At 35.3% G+C, this 23,050-nt stretch overlaps 3 protein-coding genes across 4 annotated transcripts; all 3 read left to right on the top strand.

The window, feature by feature from the left end:
• The first annotated feature begins 1,929 nt into the window (after nt 1-1,929).
• Nucleotides 1,930-12,154, top strand: LOC113698040 (histone deacetylase 14, chloroplastic-like). Its single transcript, XM_027217707.2, has 9 exons — nt 1,930-2,060; nt 3,390-3,631; nt 5,429-5,503; nt 7,006-7,107; nt 9,010-9,081; nt 9,773-9,829; nt 10,056-10,307; nt 10,949-11,130; nt 11,674-12,154. The coding sequence occupies exons 1-9, from the start codon at nt 2,024-2,026 to the stop codon at nt 11,972-11,974; spliced, it is 1,320 nt and encodes a 439-aa protein (XP_027073508.2). The 5' UTR covers nt 1,930-2,023; the 3' UTR covers nt 11,975-12,154.
• A 122-nt stretch (nt 12,155-12,276) lies between these two features.
• Nucleotides 12,277-15,617, top strand: LOC140010771 (uncharacterized). Of its 2 annotated transcripts, none has more exons than XM_072058197.1 (2): nt 12,277-12,807; nt 14,114-15,617. In XM_072058197.1, the coding sequence occupies exon 2, from the start codon at nt 14,139-14,141 to the stop codon at nt 15,534-15,536; it is 1,398 nt and encodes a 465-aa protein (XP_071914298.1). In that variant the 5' UTR covers nt 12,277-12,807; nt 14,114-14,138; the 3' UTR covers nt 15,537-15,617. The 2 variants fall into 2 exon arrangements, with proteins under 2 accessions (XP_071914298.1, XP_071914297.1); XM_072058196.1 differs by having other exon boundaries at nt 13,151-15,617.
• Nucleotides 15,618-17,535: 1,918 nt separating this feature from the next.
• Nucleotides 17,536-20,054, top strand: LOC113698733 (tyrosine-sulfated glycopeptide receptor 1-like). The gene has a single exon (XM_072056682.1). It carries the CDS (start codon nt 17,613-17,615, stop codon nt 19,851-19,853), a length of 2,241 nt encoding a protein of 746 aa, XP_071912783.1. The 5' UTR covers nt 17,536-17,612; the 3' UTR covers nt 19,854-20,054.
• The last annotated feature ends 2,996 nt before the right edge of the window (nt 20,055-23,050 follow it).

Below are 23,050 nucleotides of genomic sequence, written 5' to 3'. Positions count from 1 at the left end.
ATTCATTTATATCCCTAAACGTACTAGTTTAAGTTTGTACATACATTGTGCTACATAAATCCTGCACATATGCTTTAATATCAGTACTCTTTTTTTCTTTTTTTTTTGCGCTTAATTTGAGTACTTTGTACAGGTAAGATACTAATTAAGCATACATGTGAGTGCCTTGCTATGGAAATTGAATTTCATAAACTATTAAGTATACTTTTAGGGAGGTAATTAACATATGCAGACCCTTGTTACTCTAAAGCATCCTTACACTTCATTTACACTTTCTCATGCCAATATTTCGTACATATGATTCCTAATCTAACCCGGTGAAAAAGTTAAATCATTCTGTTTTGGAAACCAATTATGTATAATATAATGTATAAAAGAAACATTTTGGGTTGTAAACAATTTTTATTTTATATAACAATTGCCACATCATTTTTCTATAATTGAATACCACATCATTAGTACGTAGAAAGTAATACATTAGTGATGAGAAAAAAGTACTCATTATTCGTGTTTTTTTTTTTTTCACCAACAAGGTGCTACTGGATCTAAATTACACCAAAGCAAATTGATGCCAAAAAAAAAAAACAAAAAGATTTCCATAGAACTTATATCATATGGATTTTTTCAATTTGATTGAGTTTTTGTGTTTAAAACACAAGGGATTCAAATTGATTGTTTAACCAAAAATGAAAATACTTGAGAAAAAAAACTCTAAAGCATTCAAGTTTAGTAATTCCATATACATCAATCCTTCATTAGAGCAAAAATATCCTTGCTATGCATTATGCAACATCCATAGGCATGAATTAATCCCATTAATTTCTACTTTCTTTGCAAAATTACGTCATTTGAAGTTATTAATGGTGTCTATTAAAAATGGTGGAAGAATATGGAGTGGTAGAAAGGTTTGAGTGTATAGGCGAAGAAAGAAACATAAAACTTGGATTAGAAATCTTTCTTTACAATTAGTTTCCTCATGTGAATTAGGATACTTAATGAAACCATTATTATAATTTCCTAAATTCAAAATTTTAAAAATTAAAAAGATTCATTTTCTAAATTTAGAAATGAAGCTATTATGACGTAGCATTTCCTATTTAGACATCCACATAGGAGGCGACTCAGTGACGATGAAAGGGAATTGATATTCGCACTCCTCATTTAGCCTTTGGCACTCCAATTCATTCACTAAAAATATAGCTTTCAAGAAGTGCTAGAAGCTAATTGAGGAGTGCAAGTATCACTTTCCATAACGAAAACACCGATTATACGTGCCATTATTTAAAAAGTAGCGGGTCATCAGCGTCGTCGTCTTCTACTCTCATCGGGCTTTGATTGTTAGCATTACATTTTCCATGGAGTTGTTAGTAAAGTATTTTGAAGATTATGTTTAAGTTTGTACTCTAGGGTGTCAAAATTAGATAGGAAAAACTGAAAAGATTATTTTGTGGGGTTAAGGAATAAACTAGTGGAGTAACTTAACTAATAATTAGTACAAGGCCGGATCCATTTTTTGATTAGAATGCGTCATGGGGCCCAAATTAGTTTGAGGTTAAAGGTTTTAAGGTTAATTTTACGGATTTCAGAAAATATTATGGCATATTAGGTTGTTTATAATTTATTGTTGACTACGAAAGTTGCTAATTTTATCTCGAAAAAAGACTTAATGAAATACTAAAATGTAAGGAAATGTTGACTATATAAAAGTGAATTCATCGTAGCCTACTTTCTTAAAGAACTATATATATACAAATATTTTTCATCAATAATATTCTTTTGACATAAAGTATATTGGTTTTAAGTATTATAACTATAATTACATTATTATAAGTCTCTTACTGAGTTAATATATTTAAATAGATTTTTAGATTATTAATGAAAAGTATCAAACCTGAAAAAAAAAAAGAATAAAACAATAGTAAAAAAGAAAGGGGAAGAAAAAATCTGGTGTGGTACGCTACATGGTACATGCCTATATAAGGGTTAGATTTGAAAAAACCTGGTTAGGCATGTGTGGCACCAAATGGAGCTCCAGCCTATCTTCTCTCCTCCTTCATCAGGTGCCCCTTTCTCCCTTCCTATCTCATGTACTTTCAGTAGTTAATCAGTAATATTTACTTGTTCAATTTTCTGGGTTCGTCTCATCTTTGTCTATTTGTACATGATTTGATGTTATTCTGTAGAATCCCCTGAAATAGGAAAGTTTTGATTGCTTCTGCTGATTAGTGGAAAGAAGGCTTAATCCTGATTTTATCTGGTCATTAAGTGGTTCAGATTATGTGCTGTTTACAATTGCTTATTTCATTTTTGTCAATGTACCAAAAGTTGCCATTGACCACATGAATTATGCTTTTAGGTTTCAACTGAAGTTGTTGGAATCTTGTACGGTAGTTATGGATAGTATGATTATGCAGTTTATTCTTTCTATTTTATTTTATTTTTTGAAATTCAGATTACGATATGAATCAGTGTTTTAATCCTGTTTATTTTGGCCTCGGAGAGACGGTTGGAGCTGTGGGATAGGGTGAGGCTGGGAAACAGAATGGAAATAGAAGCGATACAATAAGGCGATCTTTATCCTAGATTAATCAATGATTAGGGATTAATTTGTTTAATATTGTGTTTTTGGTTTGGTCATTACCTTTCAAAACTCGCTGTTGATCCCTTTTGTGCCGAATATAGGATGTTTGAATATATTTCTTTTTTGAGTTAGGTGATTGAAAATGTTTTTCGCGTTTGTTAGTGGAGTTGAAAAAAAGATTGCAAAATTATCTTTTTCCTTCTTTTTCTTCATCACAAGTTTGCAGTCCCCCCACCGACAACACGCCTTCCCTCCAAATTGCAAATCCTGGTTTTATTAGTGTCACCTCCGCACTCTGTGTGTGTTGTATCCTGAAATTTGAGGAGCGTGAAAATTTTTAGACTTCCTAAGATGGGAAAGGAAAAACTGATACATGTGCATCAGTATAATATTATGGCAAGGTTCTACATTTTTGCTAGGCTTGAATGTTGCTGTAGGACTCTAGTTTCACCTAATGAATTGTGGATGCTAATGGCCAGTCTCCCTCTGTAATCAGTCTTAGTTAACTGGCCAACCTTTCAATAAGGCTGGAAAGTACAAACAGGGATTGATTTATGGATATGTTTGCCTGACTAAGCCTATAAAGATGTAGAAGGAGAATAATCTGATCTTGGTCTTTTGGACATGTTGAGTCGTTCTCTAGATGATTCTTTAGCTTCAATTTAGTGAAATGTATCTGCTTCAGCTTGCAGAATTATTAGAATATGTTCTGAACATTGTTATCTTCTTATTCCATAGTTTACTATTTCACCCTGGTTGCATGTCTTGAATTCATACTTTTGCTAAACAATGTATTGTATCCCTTCAGTTGGGAATGCTTGCTTCCGGATGAGGCGCCAGATATGCACGTCAATGAACCATCACATGTGCAAATATGATGCGAGGAACAGAGTTTTCCTGAGGCTGCAAAGTGAAGATTCCTTCAAGATTAGTAGAGGTTCTATTTATTGTTCAAAATTCTCAGAGAACAATCCTACCACACCTTCCATTAGTGAGACAACGGATGCCAAAGTCATTTATTCTGTTGCTCCTGCCATGGGACATAACAAGGTACAGCTACCTGGTCTTCTGCTGTTATGTGGAGATTGTGCTAGTTATTGAAAAGCTACAGACAAGTTTCTTATGGTACATTTTTTGGCTGTTTCCTTTCCTTATTATTGCACGAGTTTGAGTTTCATAAGTGTCAATAAAGAAATATCAATCGATCTGTGTGAAATTAGAGTTGCCACAGGCTAAATCATTATGCTGCCTCTAGAGGCACTGAGTTATTTGCGGTTAATAATTCAGTTGCTATTCCATTTAGTTACGTAGCAATGAATGGCAGCTTGAATTTGCAGCAAAAATTTCAAAGAGTATAGTTTGGAGCAGATTTGAGCTATTTATTTAAGAGTAAAATCAATATAATTTTTCTTTGAAGTTTATTATGTGGAAATGTAAATATTAGTCCTAATTGTTTTGTTCCCTGGTGATGGACAGAATTTTCCAACTTGATTAGTACATCTAAACCAAGAGTTACTATCTAGAGCTCTTTCACTGTACCAGAAGTGCCGTTGATGGGCTTGAAATGAAATATTGGATGAATTATATACTTGGAGCTATAATTCATCTGTTTGAAATCTTTGAATCCGGCTGCTCAGTGACCTTAAAAACAAAAATTGGTAGTGATAGCCAAAAGCAAATGTCTTTATTAGAAATTCTTAAAGTTAAAGGCTTGTGGCCGAAAAGAATGCAATCATCTAATCATCTTTTCACCAGGCATTTTTTTTTGCTGTTTTAAGGATTCTCAACCTCATATAGGATATCCGTCACCAAAAATAAGAGGAAATAATTGAGTGCTCTGATATAATCGCTACCAATAAAGTTTGCAATAGTAGTAGAGATGCGGGGCATACTTTTAGTTGTTATTAGCCGTACCCTAATTCAAAATCTTTGGATTTACTAAGAGGCTAATATGATAGGGTAACTGAATCATTTTTAAGATCTACAAATTTTTTTATCATGTTAGTGCTCTTCACTATTATGATTCTCTCTGTGTTTTTTCATGAAGCCTAAAAAATCACATAAGACATTGGCTTTTTCCTCCAAAAAAAGTAAGGGAAACCATGAAAAAGACAACTCTCTTTGGTTTGTACATCAAACAAAAGAGGGGTAGAAGGCAGAATTATCTTAAGCAAATCCAAAGAATGGTGCACTTGTTTTCTAAGATTTTCTTCAGTTATCATTACATAACCATGTAATTAACACCTTAACTTCATCTTACACAGTCCTGCAGACTTCTGTTCATTATTCATTTTCTATTTATATTTTGATTTCATGTGCTGGATATATTTAAATTTCTTCTTTATCTCTAAAATTTGTTTATTAAGTTCTAAGCAATGCTTACATTTTTTCCGAATCGCCGATTGCATTAATATGTAGTTTTTTAACAAGAATTGACCATATATGCCTTGCAGTCTACCACTTTTTTTCAAAAATGGAATCTCCGTGTTTCAAGGTTCTCTTGCTTCTCTTTTTTGCTTGTGGAATGTAAATGCATATTATCAAAGTGTTAGGATTTGAGATCTAGTTATTCCTTCAACTATTGTGAAATCATTGTCTAGACTCTGCATTTTAATAGCATGATAAATGATGACAGAGATTGGATGATAGTCTCCAGACTTTGCATGTTAACAGCATGATAAATCAGGATGAACTGAGTTTGTCCTTCTCAACATTTTCACATGCTATGCTGTGGATCGAGTGTCTTGCTGATTATCTAGTTCCTTGGAACACCTGAAGCCATTTTCAGCAATGTAATATTTGGGGTATCATGTCCTTGCTGAAACTTTGAGTTGATTTCTTTTTTAGGAATCACATCCTGAATGCAATTCTAGAGTACCTGCCATCATGGATGCGCTTGAGAAGATGGAGTTGACTTCAAAGGTGTGGAAACATGTGCCTTTCTTTTCCTTATAATACTTCTTTTACTTGTAATTAATTTCGTCTCATTTTCTTCTTTTGTTGTATAACGATACACTCGCAATAGACGAGGCAAAAGCAATTCTGTTGAACAAAGCCTAGTTGATAGCTTGTGATTGATACCTTAAGTTGAAGATGTCCCTATGTGGGTGATGTTGGATAGTAGGTGTAGAAACAGACATGCATATTAGTGCCTAGAGATATATATGAGAATCACCTATCTTCAAGTTTTCTCATTCTTGGTCTAAAATCTCCTGGCAAAATAACTGCATTTTAAGGAGGCGTCTATATACTTCTATGTATTTTGCTGTAAGAAAAGCATAATCTCAAGAAATTTTTGTTAAAGAAAAGACACACTAGAAATGTGTTTATTTTCCACCCTGTTTCACCTCTTGGTACTGCATCTCATTTCCTGGATGAAACATAAGATGTGAACTTTTGATGGTACACCTACTGGCTAACCTCTCAATTTCCTGAAACTGAATTGACATGTTGGTATCGATTTACCCTATGGATTTCCACATGAACAATTTTTAGTAGCCACAACCCCTGCCTTGTATTTTTGTCATCACTATCTCTCTCTCTCTCTCTCTCAGAAACATTTAGCAGCCAAAATATTTATTAAACAAAGAACTAACATATTTGACATAAAATAAATGGATTGTGGAACTTTTACTCTCAAATCTCTAATAGAGTTTCAATCAGTGTTTTGGGAGTTGGTGACGTATTAAATATGACCTCTTCTCATGATTGGAGGGAATTTGGGCTGGATGCTCTAACCCTCTGGATGGTGATAGTCATGTTTTTCTTCTCTTAATCATGTTGGTGCAAGCAACTTGCCGAAGATCGAGAGTTTTGATGATTTCCTGCAGGCTGTGATGTTGCTTGTTGTCACCACTGTGTGATTATCCTGGACTGGGATATTTATAAGCAAGTTGTAGGATAGTGTTCCTCAATATTGGGTGATAGTTTCTTATATATAAGGTAATCCTTTCTGTTTTGTGTTGGAAATTGAGCAATCTGTTAGGTGTATAAGTGATTATTGATCAACACCATCTGTCATTTGCTTAATGACGTATGCCATGCTATGTAGGTGTAATAAGTAAATACACACACACACACACACACACACACACATATATATGTATACATATACATACATACATACAAATATATATGTGTGTGTGTGTATGTATGTGTTTGTGTGTGTGTATATATATATATATATATATATATATATATATATAAATTGCTTTCTATAAGCAGCTATCCCTGTACTAAGTGCATTTTAGTGTGCACCAGAAGTTGCATATCACTTTCTCAGTTTGTGCATATGTTTACAGAGAGAGGCAAGGTTGTAAGCTTGAATAGTATAACTTCTTTATAGGTTCAGATATTTTTTGAACTTTTCATGCTATGTCACTTGCATGGTGCATATTTAACACATCAAACTGTCTATGTTACAGTTTCGTGGCTCGGAAGTCATTGAACTTCAAAGCTTAAGACCTGCTTCAGTAGATGACATAGCAAGTGTTCATGCAAAAGCATATGTCTCTGGGCTTGAGAAGGTAGCTATTATTACCAACACTGTTTATATGAATTGTATTTGATTAGGCATATTGCTTTAAGAACTTAGGAATAATTAACTTTAATTTTTGTCCACTAAAAGATATTGTGTCTTTCATATCTCGTGTGTAATTTGTTATGTTAGTGAATTTCTCCCTCTCTCTCTCATGCTTAAATATAAATGTTAATGAGTTCTTTCCTCTCTTTTCTCTCAATTTTTGTCAGGGGTTAAAATACTGCAAACATTGAATAATCCCTATTTTTTAAGCTTGTGGTAGGTCTGATTCTTTGTTCTTTTCTTTTGTTAGGCAACAGGCCATATTTAGCCTATTGTCAATTGTTTAAATACTCTATCTAGTTTACTGTGGAATCTGTTTCTGTTTATTTATTTATTTATTATTTTATTTATTTATTTTTTTGCCCTTGAGTTTATGGTGATAAAGATGCGCATCTGCATTTTAATTTGACATAGGAATTTCCTTGGGTCAAACATGAAACAATTTTGGATGATTTCTTAAGCAATGCTTTATCCTTTGAGAAATAGTTATACTGCTTTGAATTTTTATCCTCATATGTGCCTTAAATTATGTCCAAAGAGAAAGTTTTAATTGATCTCTGATGGTATAAAAAAGATATTACAGTCTGAACTTATAACCTTTAGTTTCTGCTTCTTTCAAGATGGACAGATGCACACAAATTTATGGAAATTTTTTAAGTTGCAGCTCGAGTAAAACTGTCATACATTTCTATTTACCGTACCTTGCTTATCATGTGAGGAAAGAAGTTGTCCAATTCACCTTTACTATGCATCATTCTCATGAAAATATACCACCAGAAAGCTTGATTACCCGAATGGATTTGGATTCATAGATCCTGAACATGTGGAAGGGTTGATATCTATCTGCCGTTACTGTGGACCAAGGTGTCAATATTAATTTTCTTTGTAGTGAAGCAGTAACAAATTATAATTTGCTTGCCACCAAGTAAACGATGACATGATTTAGAAATGCACACTGCTAACCCTACCCAGTTATTAGTCAAAGGTGGACAAGTGATGAACTTTTGCTTCGCGGTAGTATAAGAAAATTTTGCATCTTTCCTTTTTATGTGGGCTGTGTTGCATCTTTCCTTGACCTTTCTGAATGTTAACAATGACATACTCCCTTCTAGAGTAACTTTAAACTAAATGGGTCTTCATCTTTTGCTAATTTCTTTCAAATTGTCTTGATGTGTGAGTGGAAACATGCACTCCATTCAGGGAAGAATTTCTCTGATCTTGTTGAATGCTTTGTTGCTTCTAAGTTTCACCCATGGGGATCAGTTTCCTTACATTCTCATTTTCTGACCATTTTACCATCACGTTTCTAGTGATGACACCATGATGTAAATTCATATGATCTTGTGTTAAATACATTATTGTCCCACCTATCACTACTTAAAGAGTGTTGATGCTAGGTTCATGGCTACTGGTAATTAGTTATCTGCTTAATGTTAGTCTAAGGCTTTAGCCAACAAAGAAGTGGCAAATGATATTGTTTGTCTAACAGATACCAGTTCAGAAGATCCATGTCATTCAAAAGGATTTTCCAGTAATAGTTGCATAAAACTTTTCTATCCAATTAATAAGAATTGTTGGACAAATTTTTATAATGAAATTGATAATCTGATGGGCTGGGCCAACAATTTAAACTAATAATACATAAGCATGGCATTATATCCTATTGAAAGCTCATAGTGAGATGGACTTCACTTAGATTTTGATAGACTTTTGTGCTTTTGATATTTTGTTGAATTCCCTCTCTAACCCAAAAAGAAAAAATAATTGCTATATGATATCATCTATTATTGCTATTTATTTAAAATATTACTATCTACTCATCTCTTCTTACTTTTATGCTTTTAAGGTTATGGATCAGGCTTCAGAAAAGGGTTTAATCTTCATTGATGGCTCAGGACCAACTTATGCCACGCCCACAGTAAGAAATCTGAGTTGCTTGTTTCTACTTTGGAATCATCTTTATAGTGTCTATTGAAAATTTGGGGTGTAAAAGCACAAAGTAATGTACTATTGAAAAGCAAAAAATTATTCACATCAGAAATATATTCTGTTTCCAAGTTAAACCCTACCTTTCTTTTACATTTTCAAAAGCAAACCAACCTGCTGTTGCGGGGGTCTACCATATAGCCAAACCAGTTTGTTAGAAAGCAATAAAGAATATGAGGGTAATGAGACCTATGCTTCTAATATACAGAGCACTCAATTAGAAACAATCTATCCTAATCCAACCTAATTAACACAATAATTCTTTGGCAGACTCACAATTATGAAGGCTTGTCCAATTAAAATACATGGCTTGAATCCTTCCTCTTTTGCATAACTTAAAGGCTGGCAGTCTAGTTCTGATGCCACAATCTTGTTGTTTGTCACCATTTTTTTCACTGCACTAATAAAAAAGCTCATCCCATTGACCCTAAAAGGCGGGTTGAACTAAAACTTCACCATAGTGACAAGGTTTCTTTTTTTTTTTTTTTTTTGCATGCAGAGTGCACATTTTATTATGAACTTATTTTCAAATAGACCTACTGTATGTAATGCCTGACTTCCCTTTGCAGCCAGGCCAATAGCATGTGGCAAGTCCTCTAATGTTTGCATCTTAAATAGTGCAGACCTTCCAGGAATCGTTGTTGGCTGCTGGAGCTGGAATTTCCCTGGTTGATTCAGTGGTGATTTCTCAACCCAAGACGTTAGTCACTTCATGATGATCTCCCCTCCTTCATATTGCTAGCTGCTTGGTAGAAATTGTTAAAGTCTTGCAGACTGATACATGAGGCATTGGCCTGGGATAACTATGCAGCGTGTAGTTTGCTTCTGGGCTTATACAAACTTCAGACCTTCTCCAATAATAGAGTCTTGGAAATCTCTTTTTTATGTTGTTTCCTAATGTTTCAGGTTGCTGCATCAAAAGTTAGCCATAATCCTCCTGTTGGCTTTGCTCTGATAAGACCTCCTGGTCATCATGCTGTTCCAAAAGGGCCAATGGGCTTTTGTGTGTTTGGGAATGTTGCAATTGCTGCTCGTTATGCTCAGCGTGCTCATGGATTAAAACGTGTGTTTATCATTGATTTTGATGTACACCATGGGAATGGCACAAATGATGCTTTCTATGATGACCCGGATATATTTTTTCTTTCAACTCACCAGGTAATCATTGAAACATTACCAATTGCATCTTTGACCATTATATTGAGTTACAGTGGCTTAACTAGGGAAGAAAAGGAGTTGGTTTCAGCAAGAAGCTTCAGCTTCTCTCATTAACATGCGAAAGTGCGAGCCTGAACAACAGGCATACAGAGAGAGAGAATGGAGTACGAGGCTGTGTATATAGGCAAAAAATAACTACAAGTGGATAAGTGATTTCTTAGAAAAGTCTAGAAGATGCAGATGACCATGGTCTTGTGGTTCCTTCTACCTTAATGCTTTTAGCTAATCTCTTATTTATGTGTGTACAGTCAGAATTCACTTAGGCATATTCTCTCGTCTACTCTATTCAATAGAGCCTCTTGAATATGCACATCTTGTCGAGCAAGCCATTTCAGGAAAAAAATCATGCATGCTTCTCAAGTAGCCCTGTTTGTTAAGCTTTTTTGGTTGTCTTTCGTGAATTATGTGGTGCCACTAAAATAAGTTGGAATTGGCTTAAGAAAAAGGTTATAGAAGAGACAGGAGAAGTGAGTAGGTCTCAGAAAGAGCCACAATCGTACTTTGGAATATTTCAGAACGCCATAAATATATAGATTTGGTTAAAGCATGACTTCTTATTCTTGTAGTGTGAATTGATGTAGGATGGAAGCTACCCTGGCACAGGTAAAATAGATCAGGTTGGTCGTGGAGCTGGTGAAGGAGCAACTCTGAATCTACCTTTACCAGGTGGCTCAGGTGATATTGCCATGCGAACTGTGTTTGATGAAGTTATTGCACCTTGTGCTCAGAGGTTCAAGCCAGATATAATCCTTGTTTCAGCAGGGTAATTATCTAGAGCATATGTCCATTCCATATTTGATTTCAGATTCTAAGGTCCTTTAGTTTTTGCCTTCAATATTTTTTTTATTATCTATTTAAGAAAACTCTATAGTAACACCACATTAGAATTATGTAATAAACTATGGATGGCAGATCCTTCTGAGTTATTTCCATTGTTCTATTTTCTTTTTTGACATATTTCTGTGGTTTTCTTTTTTTTTTTTTTTTTTGCCCCCTTATTATCAATTCAAAAATTTACAGGCTTTAATTCATTTTCCCTTCTGCATCTGAGAAGGTGTGATGACTTGTCATTTACTTTGTTTCTAGATTAGTACAAGTAACCAGTATAAAGTAGCATCCAGACTACTTGCACTGACTTCAGTAAAGTAGAAAAACTTTGGGCAGACCTTAATTACAGTTTTTGTATTCTCATAGTAGAGTAATATTACTGGAAGTGGCTTTGGTCTCCTTTCAGGACCTTAAAAATAACAATAATAATAATAATAATTCCCGACTCACTTTTGAGTTGTGACTAAATGATTTCCAGATATGATGGGCATGTCTTGGATCCACTGGCTAGCCTGCAGTACACAACAGGAACATACTACATGCTTGCTTCCAGCATCAAGCAACTTGCCAAAGATTTGTGTGGTGGGCGCTGTGTCTTTTTCTTGGAAGGAGGATATAACCTCTCATCCCTGTCATACTCAGTGGCTGACTCCTTCCGTGCTTTTCTTGGGGAACCAAGCTTGGCTGCTGGTTTTGATGATCCTGCCATCTTATATGATGAACCATCAAAAATGGTAAAACAGGCAATCCAGAAAATCAAGCACATACATTCCCTGTAAAAATGTCTGGAAGCACTAAACTTCTCATCTTTGTGCTGTATTTGGTGCTTAATATTGCTCTGTGAGGGCATCCACTTCTTCCCTCTTATTAGATTCCTAGAAATGAGATAAAGGTTTTACTTGCTTTACTACCAGATATGATCCTTAGATGAAGTATAAAATACCGGTTTTATTGACTAATTCTTTTGAATTTTACAAGATATCAGCACATTGTTCCAAAGATTTCTGGAGATATAAATCTTGTTCTTTTTTGTCAAGTTTAATGGTTTGTGTTCAGTCTATGTGCAGCCTATGTAATTATTGAACGAAAGCAACTAAGCAAGCAAGGATCGCACGCTACCGAATAAAGAAGAGCAAAGCAACTTGTGATTGATATAATTGAGTTGAATGTGCAGGAGTATGATTGCAACAACAATTACTACATGATGTAAAACAATTTGTGTCTGGTTTTCATAAAATTAAGGCTTCATTTGGATAGGACGGAAAAGAAAGTATCTTGAAAGAAAGTCTTATCATTTCATTTCTTCGGGAGTTTTAACAAGGACAGAAGAGAAACGAAATGAATGGATGGGACTTCCTCTAATTGGAGAAAATTTTTCTACACAAAATTGGGAAGAAAAGGATGGAAACTTGTTGGGTGCCAAAAGATATTTTTAATAAGATAATTTTGTCCTTTAAAAGCTGATACAAAAATTCTTTATTCCCGATATATCCTAAAGTTGATTTGTAAAAGCAACATGCAAAGTTTTCTTAGTTCTATACTTTCTATACTTCCAACTAGTTGAGTTCACTTGGCTTTTTTCTATTCGTCACCCACAATTCAATAACAAAAGGTATTTCTTTGACTCAATCTCTTCTTTCTTTCTTTGTTTAATCTTCTCTAGAGAATTGTGGAAAAAGCATTTTTTTTTTTTTGTAGATTGTTATTGTTTATATTCTAAATTTTTTGTTCATTTTCTATCACGAAATTCTTGTCAATGAACTCTTGATTTTTATATTATTGATTTGTGATTATATCTTGCATGGTTATGGTACATGTAAGCTCTAGTGGTGATACATGAATATGAAATTTGAATGCATACAATCTGTTTGTTTATTTGCCTATGTAAGCTTCAAATTGTAAAATGATCCAACAAGAACTTCCATTTCTCATGGATTCTAGTTTCCATGTTGTAGATCAACAATCCAAACAGCTTCACAAAAACTGATGCCTCTAGGAGTTTTATCATCCATGGGATCGGCCCCTGAATTTGATCACCTGATCACAGACGATGAGCCTTTTGTAGATAGAGCTAATAATCATGAAGCGTATCAAAAATGTGTCTTACACCATTTGGGAACTCAACTTATTACTATTTACCATGTGGGAATGTATATGCAATTGTTTTAAAAATTTGTCTTGCCCAAATATTCTATTTATTGGAACAAGAAAGCTAATCTTTGGACTTTGATTTAAAAATTGAAAAGGCAAATACGTAAAGTTATATTCTCATAAAATCCTTTCTTTCCATATCTCTCCAACTCTCAAATAAGAGAAAGATGTTTCTTTTCTTTTCTTTCATTGAACTCCCAAACGAAATTTGCATTTTTTCCCTTCTTTTCCTTTCTTTCCTAAGTTATCTTTTCTTTTCTTTTCTTTTCTCTTCCTTCATAAACTCCCAAACTAAGCCTAAGGTTTTACTAGGATGACGACATTACTACAGCTGCTAAGTTGAAAAGACTTAGTGGGTGTAATACTCGTTAATACTCTTTATTTTTCCTCTCCCATAGTGGGAGTGTAACAATCATGATGTGTATCATAATTATTACAAATAGACTAGTTGTGGGTTTCATTTGACTATTTCAAAAGCTTTGAATTTTATGCGAAATATATTGTGAATTATTAAAATAAATATGTGATTTAATTATGGGTCCATGCTATTATACTCTAATAATCGAGAGATAGTGTAATGAAAAAATGGATAATAAAGTAATGATGAGTCATAAATCGGAGAATAGCTTTCCCAATAACTTTCTCAAATCTGCTAATGAGTAAGGTGATCAGAGCAAAATACTTAAAAGATCCAAATGCTCTCGAAAACAACCCCCCCCCCCCCCCCCCCCACAATCAGCATCATGGTCATGGAAGAGCATTCACAGTGCAGGAAGACTGATTCAGAGAGGTATGTGGAAAAGGATAGGAGATGGAAGCCAGGTGAGCATATGGAAGGATAGGTGGATAATGGGATCAAGAACAGGTACAGTAACAACAAGCTGCTCTCCAAACTGTCAGATTCAGACCCTGAACCAGTTAATAAAAGATGGAAGATGGAATGCAGAAATTATAAATCAAATCCTCAATTCAGAGGATAGTGTGAAGATAATCAGTATGCCACTCAGCTGCTTCAGAAGAAAAGACAGGTTTTTTTGGAACTTCTCCAAATCGGGGCAGTACACAGTGAAGACAGGATACGCAAATGTTATGCAGGAAAAGAGCAATGGAATGAGAAGAGAAAGGATAGGAGAGGAAACAAGCTGGGAAATCAGAAAGCATAGCATTTGGAAACGTCTCTGGAAACTGAACTTGAAACACAAGCCGAAACTCTTCATCTGGAGGAGTTTGCAAAACAGCTTAGCTACCAAGGAGACAATCTACAGCAGAACAGGTGAAGGCGACAGGATATGTAATGGGTGCGGGGAGGAAGTAGAAACTATGAAACACATGTTTTTTCAATGTCTGATAGCTCAAACAGTTTGGAAAGTAGCACCAGTGAGATGGGAAGGACTGAATGATCTTCAAAATAATCTGTGGAGATGGTGGGAAGCAGTTTCACGAACTGAGAAAATGGAAAAAGGAAAGGAAAGAATCAGTCTAACAGCAAACATACTGTGGCAGATATGGAAATCACGGAACAAGGCCCAATTTGAAAATGAGAAAGGAGAAGCAAGGAATATAATTGGGAAGGCACAACAGGAATGGATTGAATATGAGGAGGTGACAGGAAGAGCAAGCAAGGAAATGGAGGGTGAAGTAGGGTCTGATCAGCATAGAAAGGTTAGTGAACCTCCAAAAGAAGGTATCATCAGAATTCACACGGATGCGGCTATAAGTGCAAAGCTGATCAGAACTGGAAAGGGGATAATAGCAAGACACTGGACAGGAGAAATTATGAGAGCAAGAGGTGTAATGGAGATGAAAATGGGAGAGGCACTAATGGAAGAATCCTTAACCATTAGAATGGCACTCCAAATGGCAAGACAAGCAGGCTGGGGAAAGATAGAAGTGATATCAGATTGTAAAACAGCAGTCGACATGATCGCAAACAACAATGTGCAGGAGTGTCATATAGTAACCATCCTGAAAGACATTGAGGACCTAATTAAAGGGTTTGATTTTTGTACAGTCTCTTTTGTACCTAGATCAGCTAATGTAGGAAGTCATAGGCTAGCACAATTTGCAACAAAGCTAGTTAATGACATTGACTGGGAAAACAATTTCCCAACTTGGCTAATAGAAGCAGCCAACAAAGATTGGCGGGTTGAGGCCACCTTTTGTAATGAAACCCTTGTAGTATCAAGTTAATCTAAAATGACATCTAACGTTTGTTGAAAAAAAAAAGTATGCTTTACAAAAGGGGTAAGTTGCCCTCACAATCCTTTTGTACTAGATCTTTTATCCAGCCCGGGAAATTTGTTTCCCAATATACATCATTATCTAGTTTCAAAACGAATTTTACTAGCCTATGACACACCTCATTTCCTTCCCTATAAATAAAGGAGAAATTGCATTGATCAAAAAACTCCCTCAACTTATGTATATCCTCCAGTATCACAGCATAGCTGCAGTTGTTGCATGAGACTGTTGTAATGCAGTCTATCACACTTTTGCAATCCGATTGTATTTCAATGTTCCTCCAGCCTGTTTCTTTTCCTAATTGCATAGCAGTTCTGATTGCCACAGCCTACTCTAGTCCTGGTTCTTCTATCTTTTCCACCATTATGGCCCAAGCTTTCAGAATCTCTCCTTTCCGATTCCTAGCTACAATTCCTTTTCCTGTTCTGATCATTTGTGAGGAAATTGCAGCGTCTGTGTTTATCTTGTACACACCTTCTATTGGAGGCTTCCAGCTTCTACCATGCTGATTGGGGGTTGTTTCAGCAATGCCAGATCTACCTTCTAGTTCCACAGCTTCCTTGAATTCCATCCATTCTTGCTGAGCTTTTCTCACAACTGTGATTTCCTCCATTTTTGCGTTGTTGAAACTGATCTTGTTCCTTGCTTTCCAGACTTGCTAGAGGATGTTGATTGTTAGTTCTATGTGCTCCTGACCATTAACTCTTTGAGTTGCTTCTAAGAGTCCTTCCCACCATCTCCAGAAACTAGATTGTAGGTCTATTAACCCATCCCAGCTGATTGGACTTAGTTTCCAAATCTTCTTTTAATAGTCACATTCGAAAAACAGATGCTCTAGAGTTTCAATTTCATCCCCACAACTTGCGCATATGTTGTTTCCCTTCCCTGTTCTTCTGTGCACCAGGTGATTGATTGGAATACAATTTTGCAGACATTTCCAAATAAAATGTTTCAGTCTGTGTTTAACATTTCCAAACAATTTTGCAGACTGTACTAATTAGTAGAGGGCTAAAATTCGTGAAATAGGTCAATTGCCTGGCCAAAATTCTACAGCTCGAACTAAACAGTCTTTTCCAAGCAAAGAAAATCTGCTCCAGTAAACAATCACATAGCCCAACGTCGATCATCAAAAATTTACCCAACAGAGAAAAAAATGCTGGCCATCAATTAGTCAAAATCCTTACTAATTTTAAGACTAATATCACTTAAATAAAATTCCAAGAAATAATCTACTATAAGTAGTAGTGTATACTAACCATTGCTAAGATAGAGGATATATCTGGCTGTTTTGCAGTAACCAAATGATCACAGCTAAAATTTAGCTGAAACCATAGTTAAAAATGCCATTAAAATCCACATGGAAAATTAAAAAAAAAAAAAAAAAACACACACACACACACATACATACACAAATTACATTCAAACTAATTTTCATTTCCTTTTCCCTGAAGTCAGACTATTTTTCTTGAATAGTAGAAAGGTCAGCTAGCATGAGTATAAAATCTATTATACCCAAGAAACATGCAAGAAAAGGCTCTTTATCCATGCTATGGCCACTAGAAATTGCTTAACTGAATCAGCTACAAATTTGATCACCGAGTCAAGAACTAATTCATCATGAGTTTCCTCTTCCTCCTCCTTTTTGGCTGCTCCAAAACAAATGGAAAAAAATTTCTCAAAAAAAATTTTTCTTAATTAAATTTTTTTTTTCTTTTCTGCTAGGCTGACTAAGTCCGGCAGACATAGTTTCATACCATACCCATGTCAAAGAATATTCTTTTGATTTTTTATTTTTTGAGTAATAATCAAAGGAATTAGCCTGCTCTGTCATGGTGTCATTTTCTTGGAAGGAGGATATGGCCCCAGTTCCCCGTCAAAAAGAGTAGAAGTAAACCATCCAATAGCCAATTAACACGGTCAATGTTCTACTAGCCTTGATAATGTCAAGTTTTACTAAGGAAAGAGAAAGACCATCTTAGTCTTTGCCAAAAGTTTGTTCTCTGACTGGATCACCGGTGAGCTTCAATGTTCTTGAATTCACTTCATAACTCTTCATCTTCCCTCCTCTGTGGCTGCTGCTTTTCGTTTATGCAGCTGCTGGCTGTCTTCATCTTGGTTTTTCCATGCTATGGTACTAGAACTACCCAAGCTTCATGCAATCAACTTGATCGGGACTCATTGTTATCCATCTACAATGGAGTCTCTACTTCATCTCCTTTAAATTGGAGTGTTTCAATTGACTGCTGTTCTTGGGAAGGTGTTAGTTGTGCTTATAATGGTCGGGTGTCCCGCCTATGGCTGACTTCACGAGGCCTTGAAGGAAAAATCTCTATTTCAATCACAAACCTCAGCCATCTTAGACAACTCAGTTTGGCGCACAATCAGCTCAGTGGCCATCTGCCAGAAAGGCTTTTTTTGTCACTAAATAGACTGGAAATGATCGATTTAAGCTACAATAGTCTCTCTGGACAATTACTGGCATCTGGTGATCATTTGCCAACATCCATCAAAACAGTGGATCTTTCCAGTAACAACTTTGAAGGGATTGTTCATTCTCTGTTCCTACAGGCAGCGAGGAACTTGATTAGTTTCAATGTCAGTGATAACAGCTTTTATGGCCAACTACCTTCCGTTATCTGCAACTTCTCCGCTTCAATCATACTTCTTGATTTTTCTTTAAATCATTTCAACGGTTCGATTCCCTTTGGCTTTGGAACCTGCTCCAACTTGAGGGTATTGCGTGCAGGTTTCAATTCAATTATGGGATCTCTTCCTGGTAATTTTTTTGATCTATCAACTTTGCAAGAAATATCCTTTCCAGGCAATAAAATTTCAGGCCCATTGAGTAATGGCATTGTGAATCTTACCAGCCTAAAAGTTCTTGAACTTTATGCCAATGAATTGACTGGCCCAATCCCTCATGAGGTAGGGAAACTTTCCAACTTGGAGTATCTGCTTCTTCACATGAACTACCTGAATGGCACTCTTCCCTTGTCGCTGATGAATTGCACACGACTCACAAAGCTGAATTTAGGGGTCAACTCTCTTTCCGGTGAACTTTCTGGCTTTGATTTCTCAAATTTTCTTCGGCTTAGAACAATTGATCTTGGGACTAATTTGTTCAATGGTAGCTTCCCCTTGAGTATTGCTTCATGTCCATCATTGACTGCAATACGCTTGTCAACTAACCGGCTCACAGGGGAGATCCAACCTGAGATACAATCGTTACAATCATTGTCTTTTTTCTCAATTGCCAATAACAGTCTAACCAACATCACAGGTGCAATCAGAATTCTTAGTGGCTGCAAAAATCTCGGCGTATTGCTACTCTCAACGAACTTCCATCATGAAAGCTTGTCAAATGAAGGAAACTTAGTTGGTTCTGATGGATTCCCAAATCTTATGGTTCTGGCATTAGGACGGTGCCAATTAAATGGGACAATCCCTATTTGGCTGGCTAAACTTGGGAAATTGGAAGTTCTTGATCTCTCAGAAAATGCATTCACTAGTTCAATTCCTAATTGGTTAGGAGTTTTGCCAAATCTGTTTTATTTGGATTTATCTAACAACTTACTTTCAGGTCAATTATCAGCTCAAGTCCTAGGATTGCCACGACTAGTACGTAAGCAGATGGCAGATGAAGTACACTATTCCTACATTGAGTTGTCGCTTTTTGTAAAACCCTATAACCTCTCGTCCCTGCAATACAATAAGCTATCTAGCTTGCCACCAGCTATATATCTTAATGGAAACCACCTCTCTGGGAATATTCCTGTGGAAATTGGCCAATTAAAGTTCATTCATAACCTAGACCTCAGTGATAACCAACTCTCAGGAATCATTCCCGACTCAATATCATATCTGACTAACTTAGAGAGGCTGAACCTTTCTGAAAACCAATTTTCTGGTGAAATACCTTCTGCACTCAAGAATCTTCACTTTTTATCGTCCTTCAGTGTGGCAAACAACAATCTACAGGGCCCAATACCCACTGGAGGTCAGTTTGATACTTTCTCAGACGCAAGTTTTCTCGGCAATCCAGGCTTATGTGGTCAACCTCTTGGGCGCCCTTGCACTGATCTACGAAAGACCGCAGCTGCACTCTCTCCAGCAGATAAGGAGATTCTAGAAACTAAATTCATATTTTGGCTCACATTTGGGATAGGTTTTGGCATCAGTTTCAGTGTCAGTTTTGTAACAGTTGGTTTAAGTTCAAGAATGTTTCCCCCAGGATCCTGTTGTAGGAGAATATTCTATCAACTCTAGCTTCCAAGTTCCAACCAAGTGAATAATGTAGGCTATCTCGGATGCGATGTCAATAAGTTTAAGGAGCACATAATCTTGATTCCCGAAAGCTCCATGGAAATCAGCTTGGCTTGCATGGAAATGGGGCATTTCATTTTTGTGGTTGCTGTCTGCATTACTGCTATTGCTATTTCAACAAAATTTGGTAGTCAGTCTTCTTCATGATCCTTTTCCCCCAAGACTCTAAAGTGTAAATGTGGCATGTTTCTCAAGTCTTCTCTTGATCCAAGTATCCATTAACCTTTCTCTAATAATAGTTAACATAATAATCATCATCCTACGTTATTAATAACAATCCACAATTTCAGCCAAAAAAAAACTATCCTTTTCCTTGTTTTTGTTTTAATCTTAACTAATAGTAACAGGGCTAGACTAATAAGATCAATTTTCAATGACAGAAGCACTCGAATTAGGCTCTTAAAGTTATCGAGTTTAGTATGCTCGGAAGTTTTTATCCAGTCAAAATTAGGAGTCATAAGCCATATCCATTTTTTGTTTCATTTGGTGAAGAATAAAATTTTTCTAGTAGTTAGTTTAAGTGGTAGATTTCATAGGACTTCTACTTGATCATTTTCATGTTACTTATCCCCAATTTAGAATATTTTAACTCTCGGTTTTGATTAACCACTATATTCTGAGCTTAGACAAAATTGACTCGAATAATAACTCGTAATTTCAGGTCGAGTTTATCAGATTTACTCTAAAGTTTGATATTAATCAAGTCAATATCATCTTACTAATTCAAGTTAATTCGGCAACACTTGGCCGAGATTGCATTTTTAAACTTGGAATAAAACCGAGTTGGAGTGTTTTTTTTTTTGGGGGGGGGGGGGGGGGGGGGAAGCTTTCTTGAATATACCCAAAAAAAGTAGTATGTTCCTTTTCTTAATTTTTTTATTTTATTTTGTACTCTAAGAATTTCTTCTTCTTTCTACGTATTCTCTATGTCGGCAACACTAGTTTATGAAGCATTAAAATTGGATTCTTGAGGGCCTCAGTACTAATAGAATGCATATTTTTGGCTAACTTCCTTTATAAAATGGGAATTCGATTAGATTGAAGTTAACACAGATTAATCTATTTAACCCTAAAACAGCTAGGGCATGATGTTGATCACAAGCACACAAACGATCATAAAACAGTAGATGCTCAAGCACATACCTATTATTAAGCACTAAATGGCTTGGAAAATTTATTAACTCGTATCAAAATTAATTCTAACATAAGAAAAAACATTTCATTAATGCAGATTTATTTGAATGAAATTATCTTTTCTATAAAAAAAAAACAACTATATTTACATGTTAACACCAACTGATTTGCTGATGATTGTTTAAGAGATAAAGGGTTTCTATAAGAAACTGTAAACATATATTTTTCTTTTTATTTTTTTGGTACTATATACAATTATTTCTTCAATAATATAAAGTTTGTTAATAACTTTGCAACAGTCACAGTCAAAATTCCACGCCCAGTTTTCTCCACTACCATCTCAGGTCATTCTTTTAATCCAAGATGATTAGGATAGTTGACTGAAAATTTTTGATAATTTATACAAATTAATATTGCTGTAGCATTAACGATTTTGCCTATGGCAGCCTTCTACAAAAGCATGAACACTATGTATTAGAGGAAATTGCAGCTTGTGAGAGTCAGTTGAATTCATTGGTATTTCTAGGATTATGTGATCTTCTCAGAGAGGTCAGAGGAAATTTATACATCACAAACAAATCCATGACAAGTTTGATAGCACAACTCAATGGGCGGTCAATAACGTTAAGATTTAATCCAAAGCAAATCTGATTATGATTTTATACTTGAGGATATGGCAATCTACTGGTTTGGAACCCTATCAAAATAGCACCAACAGATTAAGGGACGGTAGAATTTCCCCAAAATAACATAACTTGGAGTTATCTTAAATGGCATTCACTTTTCTCCTCTCCGTTGATTATTTTGCAAACATATCTAGTAGAATCCACCTAAACATCTTCCAATTTAAGTTTTTTGTGGCATGAAACTTGCAAAGTTTTTATCAGAGAAGCCATCGAATTATTTATTTCTTCAGTCTAGTAGAGTTGTTGGCAAATGAATCATAATACAAAAAAAAAAAAAAAAAAAATCAGGTTGTAGACTTTGATTTGAAAGATTCGTGGCGAATAGCTATCAGCATTTTCTGAGGAAAGGAAATCAAGATTGGGAGTTGAGAAAGGGATGAGTTGAATTGTATCGAAAGAGAGAGGGAGGAAATGTAAGCGGCAGATTCGAGTTTGAGACGTCTCACTTATACTAAAAAAAAAACTTGAAAAAAAAAAAGTCAAGATTGGGAGCTGTAATGAATCTAATGTTGTTGGAAATAGCGGACCTGTGTGTGGACATTGAAAATTTTAAATTTTAATTGAATAAGAAAATAAATTAAATTGTCTTTGACTAATTGGTCTAAATGGTTGTTTAAGTCAAGCCCAGTTACTTGCATAATTGGGTAGACAGACTGCGTTAAATTTTGGTCCATGTCAACTGTCTAATCCAATAATTTGGGTTTATGAATGGATTTTTTAAGTCACAGGTACCTGATTTGGGTAGAAAAACCGGTAACCAGGGTGCCGCTTTTTCCAAACTAGACATATAGGTTTGTTTGGATAGGGTATTATTTGAAATATTATTTGAAATAATTACTGTAGCACTTTTTGTGATGTGATGTATGTGAGATAAAAAGGTGGTTGAGAATATAAAAAGATGAGTTGGAAAATGTGTTTATGATCCAAGCGAAATATTATTTTTAGATAACAATGCTATCCAAACACTCAATGTCAAGTCACCGAAGGCTTTTAAGTCCTTGAGATTATAGAAAAGGTCGTGCACTATGTTAGTGAGTAATATATTAAAACTTATAATCCATGAGATTTTTCATAAGCGACTTATGCTCCCCGAGACAAGTCTTGACTTGTAGTGAGATTATAATGGAATTCATTCAAAATTTTTTCTTTAAAAAAATACAAAACAATTGTAAGAATTTTCGTAAGCGACTTATATTCCAAAAACATGCCATAACCCCTAGTGATGATCGGAGTGAAATTCACCCAAACTTTTTCTTAAAAAGAAAAATACAAAAGGGCTATGTGCACGGTATTAGTAAGCAATTTGTAAGAACTTTCGTA

This window comes from Coffea arabica, chromosome 7c (assembly GCF_036785885.1).
Source record: "Coffea arabica cultivar ET-39 chromosome 7c, Coffea Arabica ET-39 HiFi, whole genome shotgun sequence".
Classification (NCBI taxonomy): Eukaryota; Viridiplantae; Streptophyta; class Magnoliopsida; order Gentianales; family Rubiaceae; genus Coffea; species Coffea arabica.
This window is presented reverse-complemented; position numbering and strand designations above follow the sequence as displayed.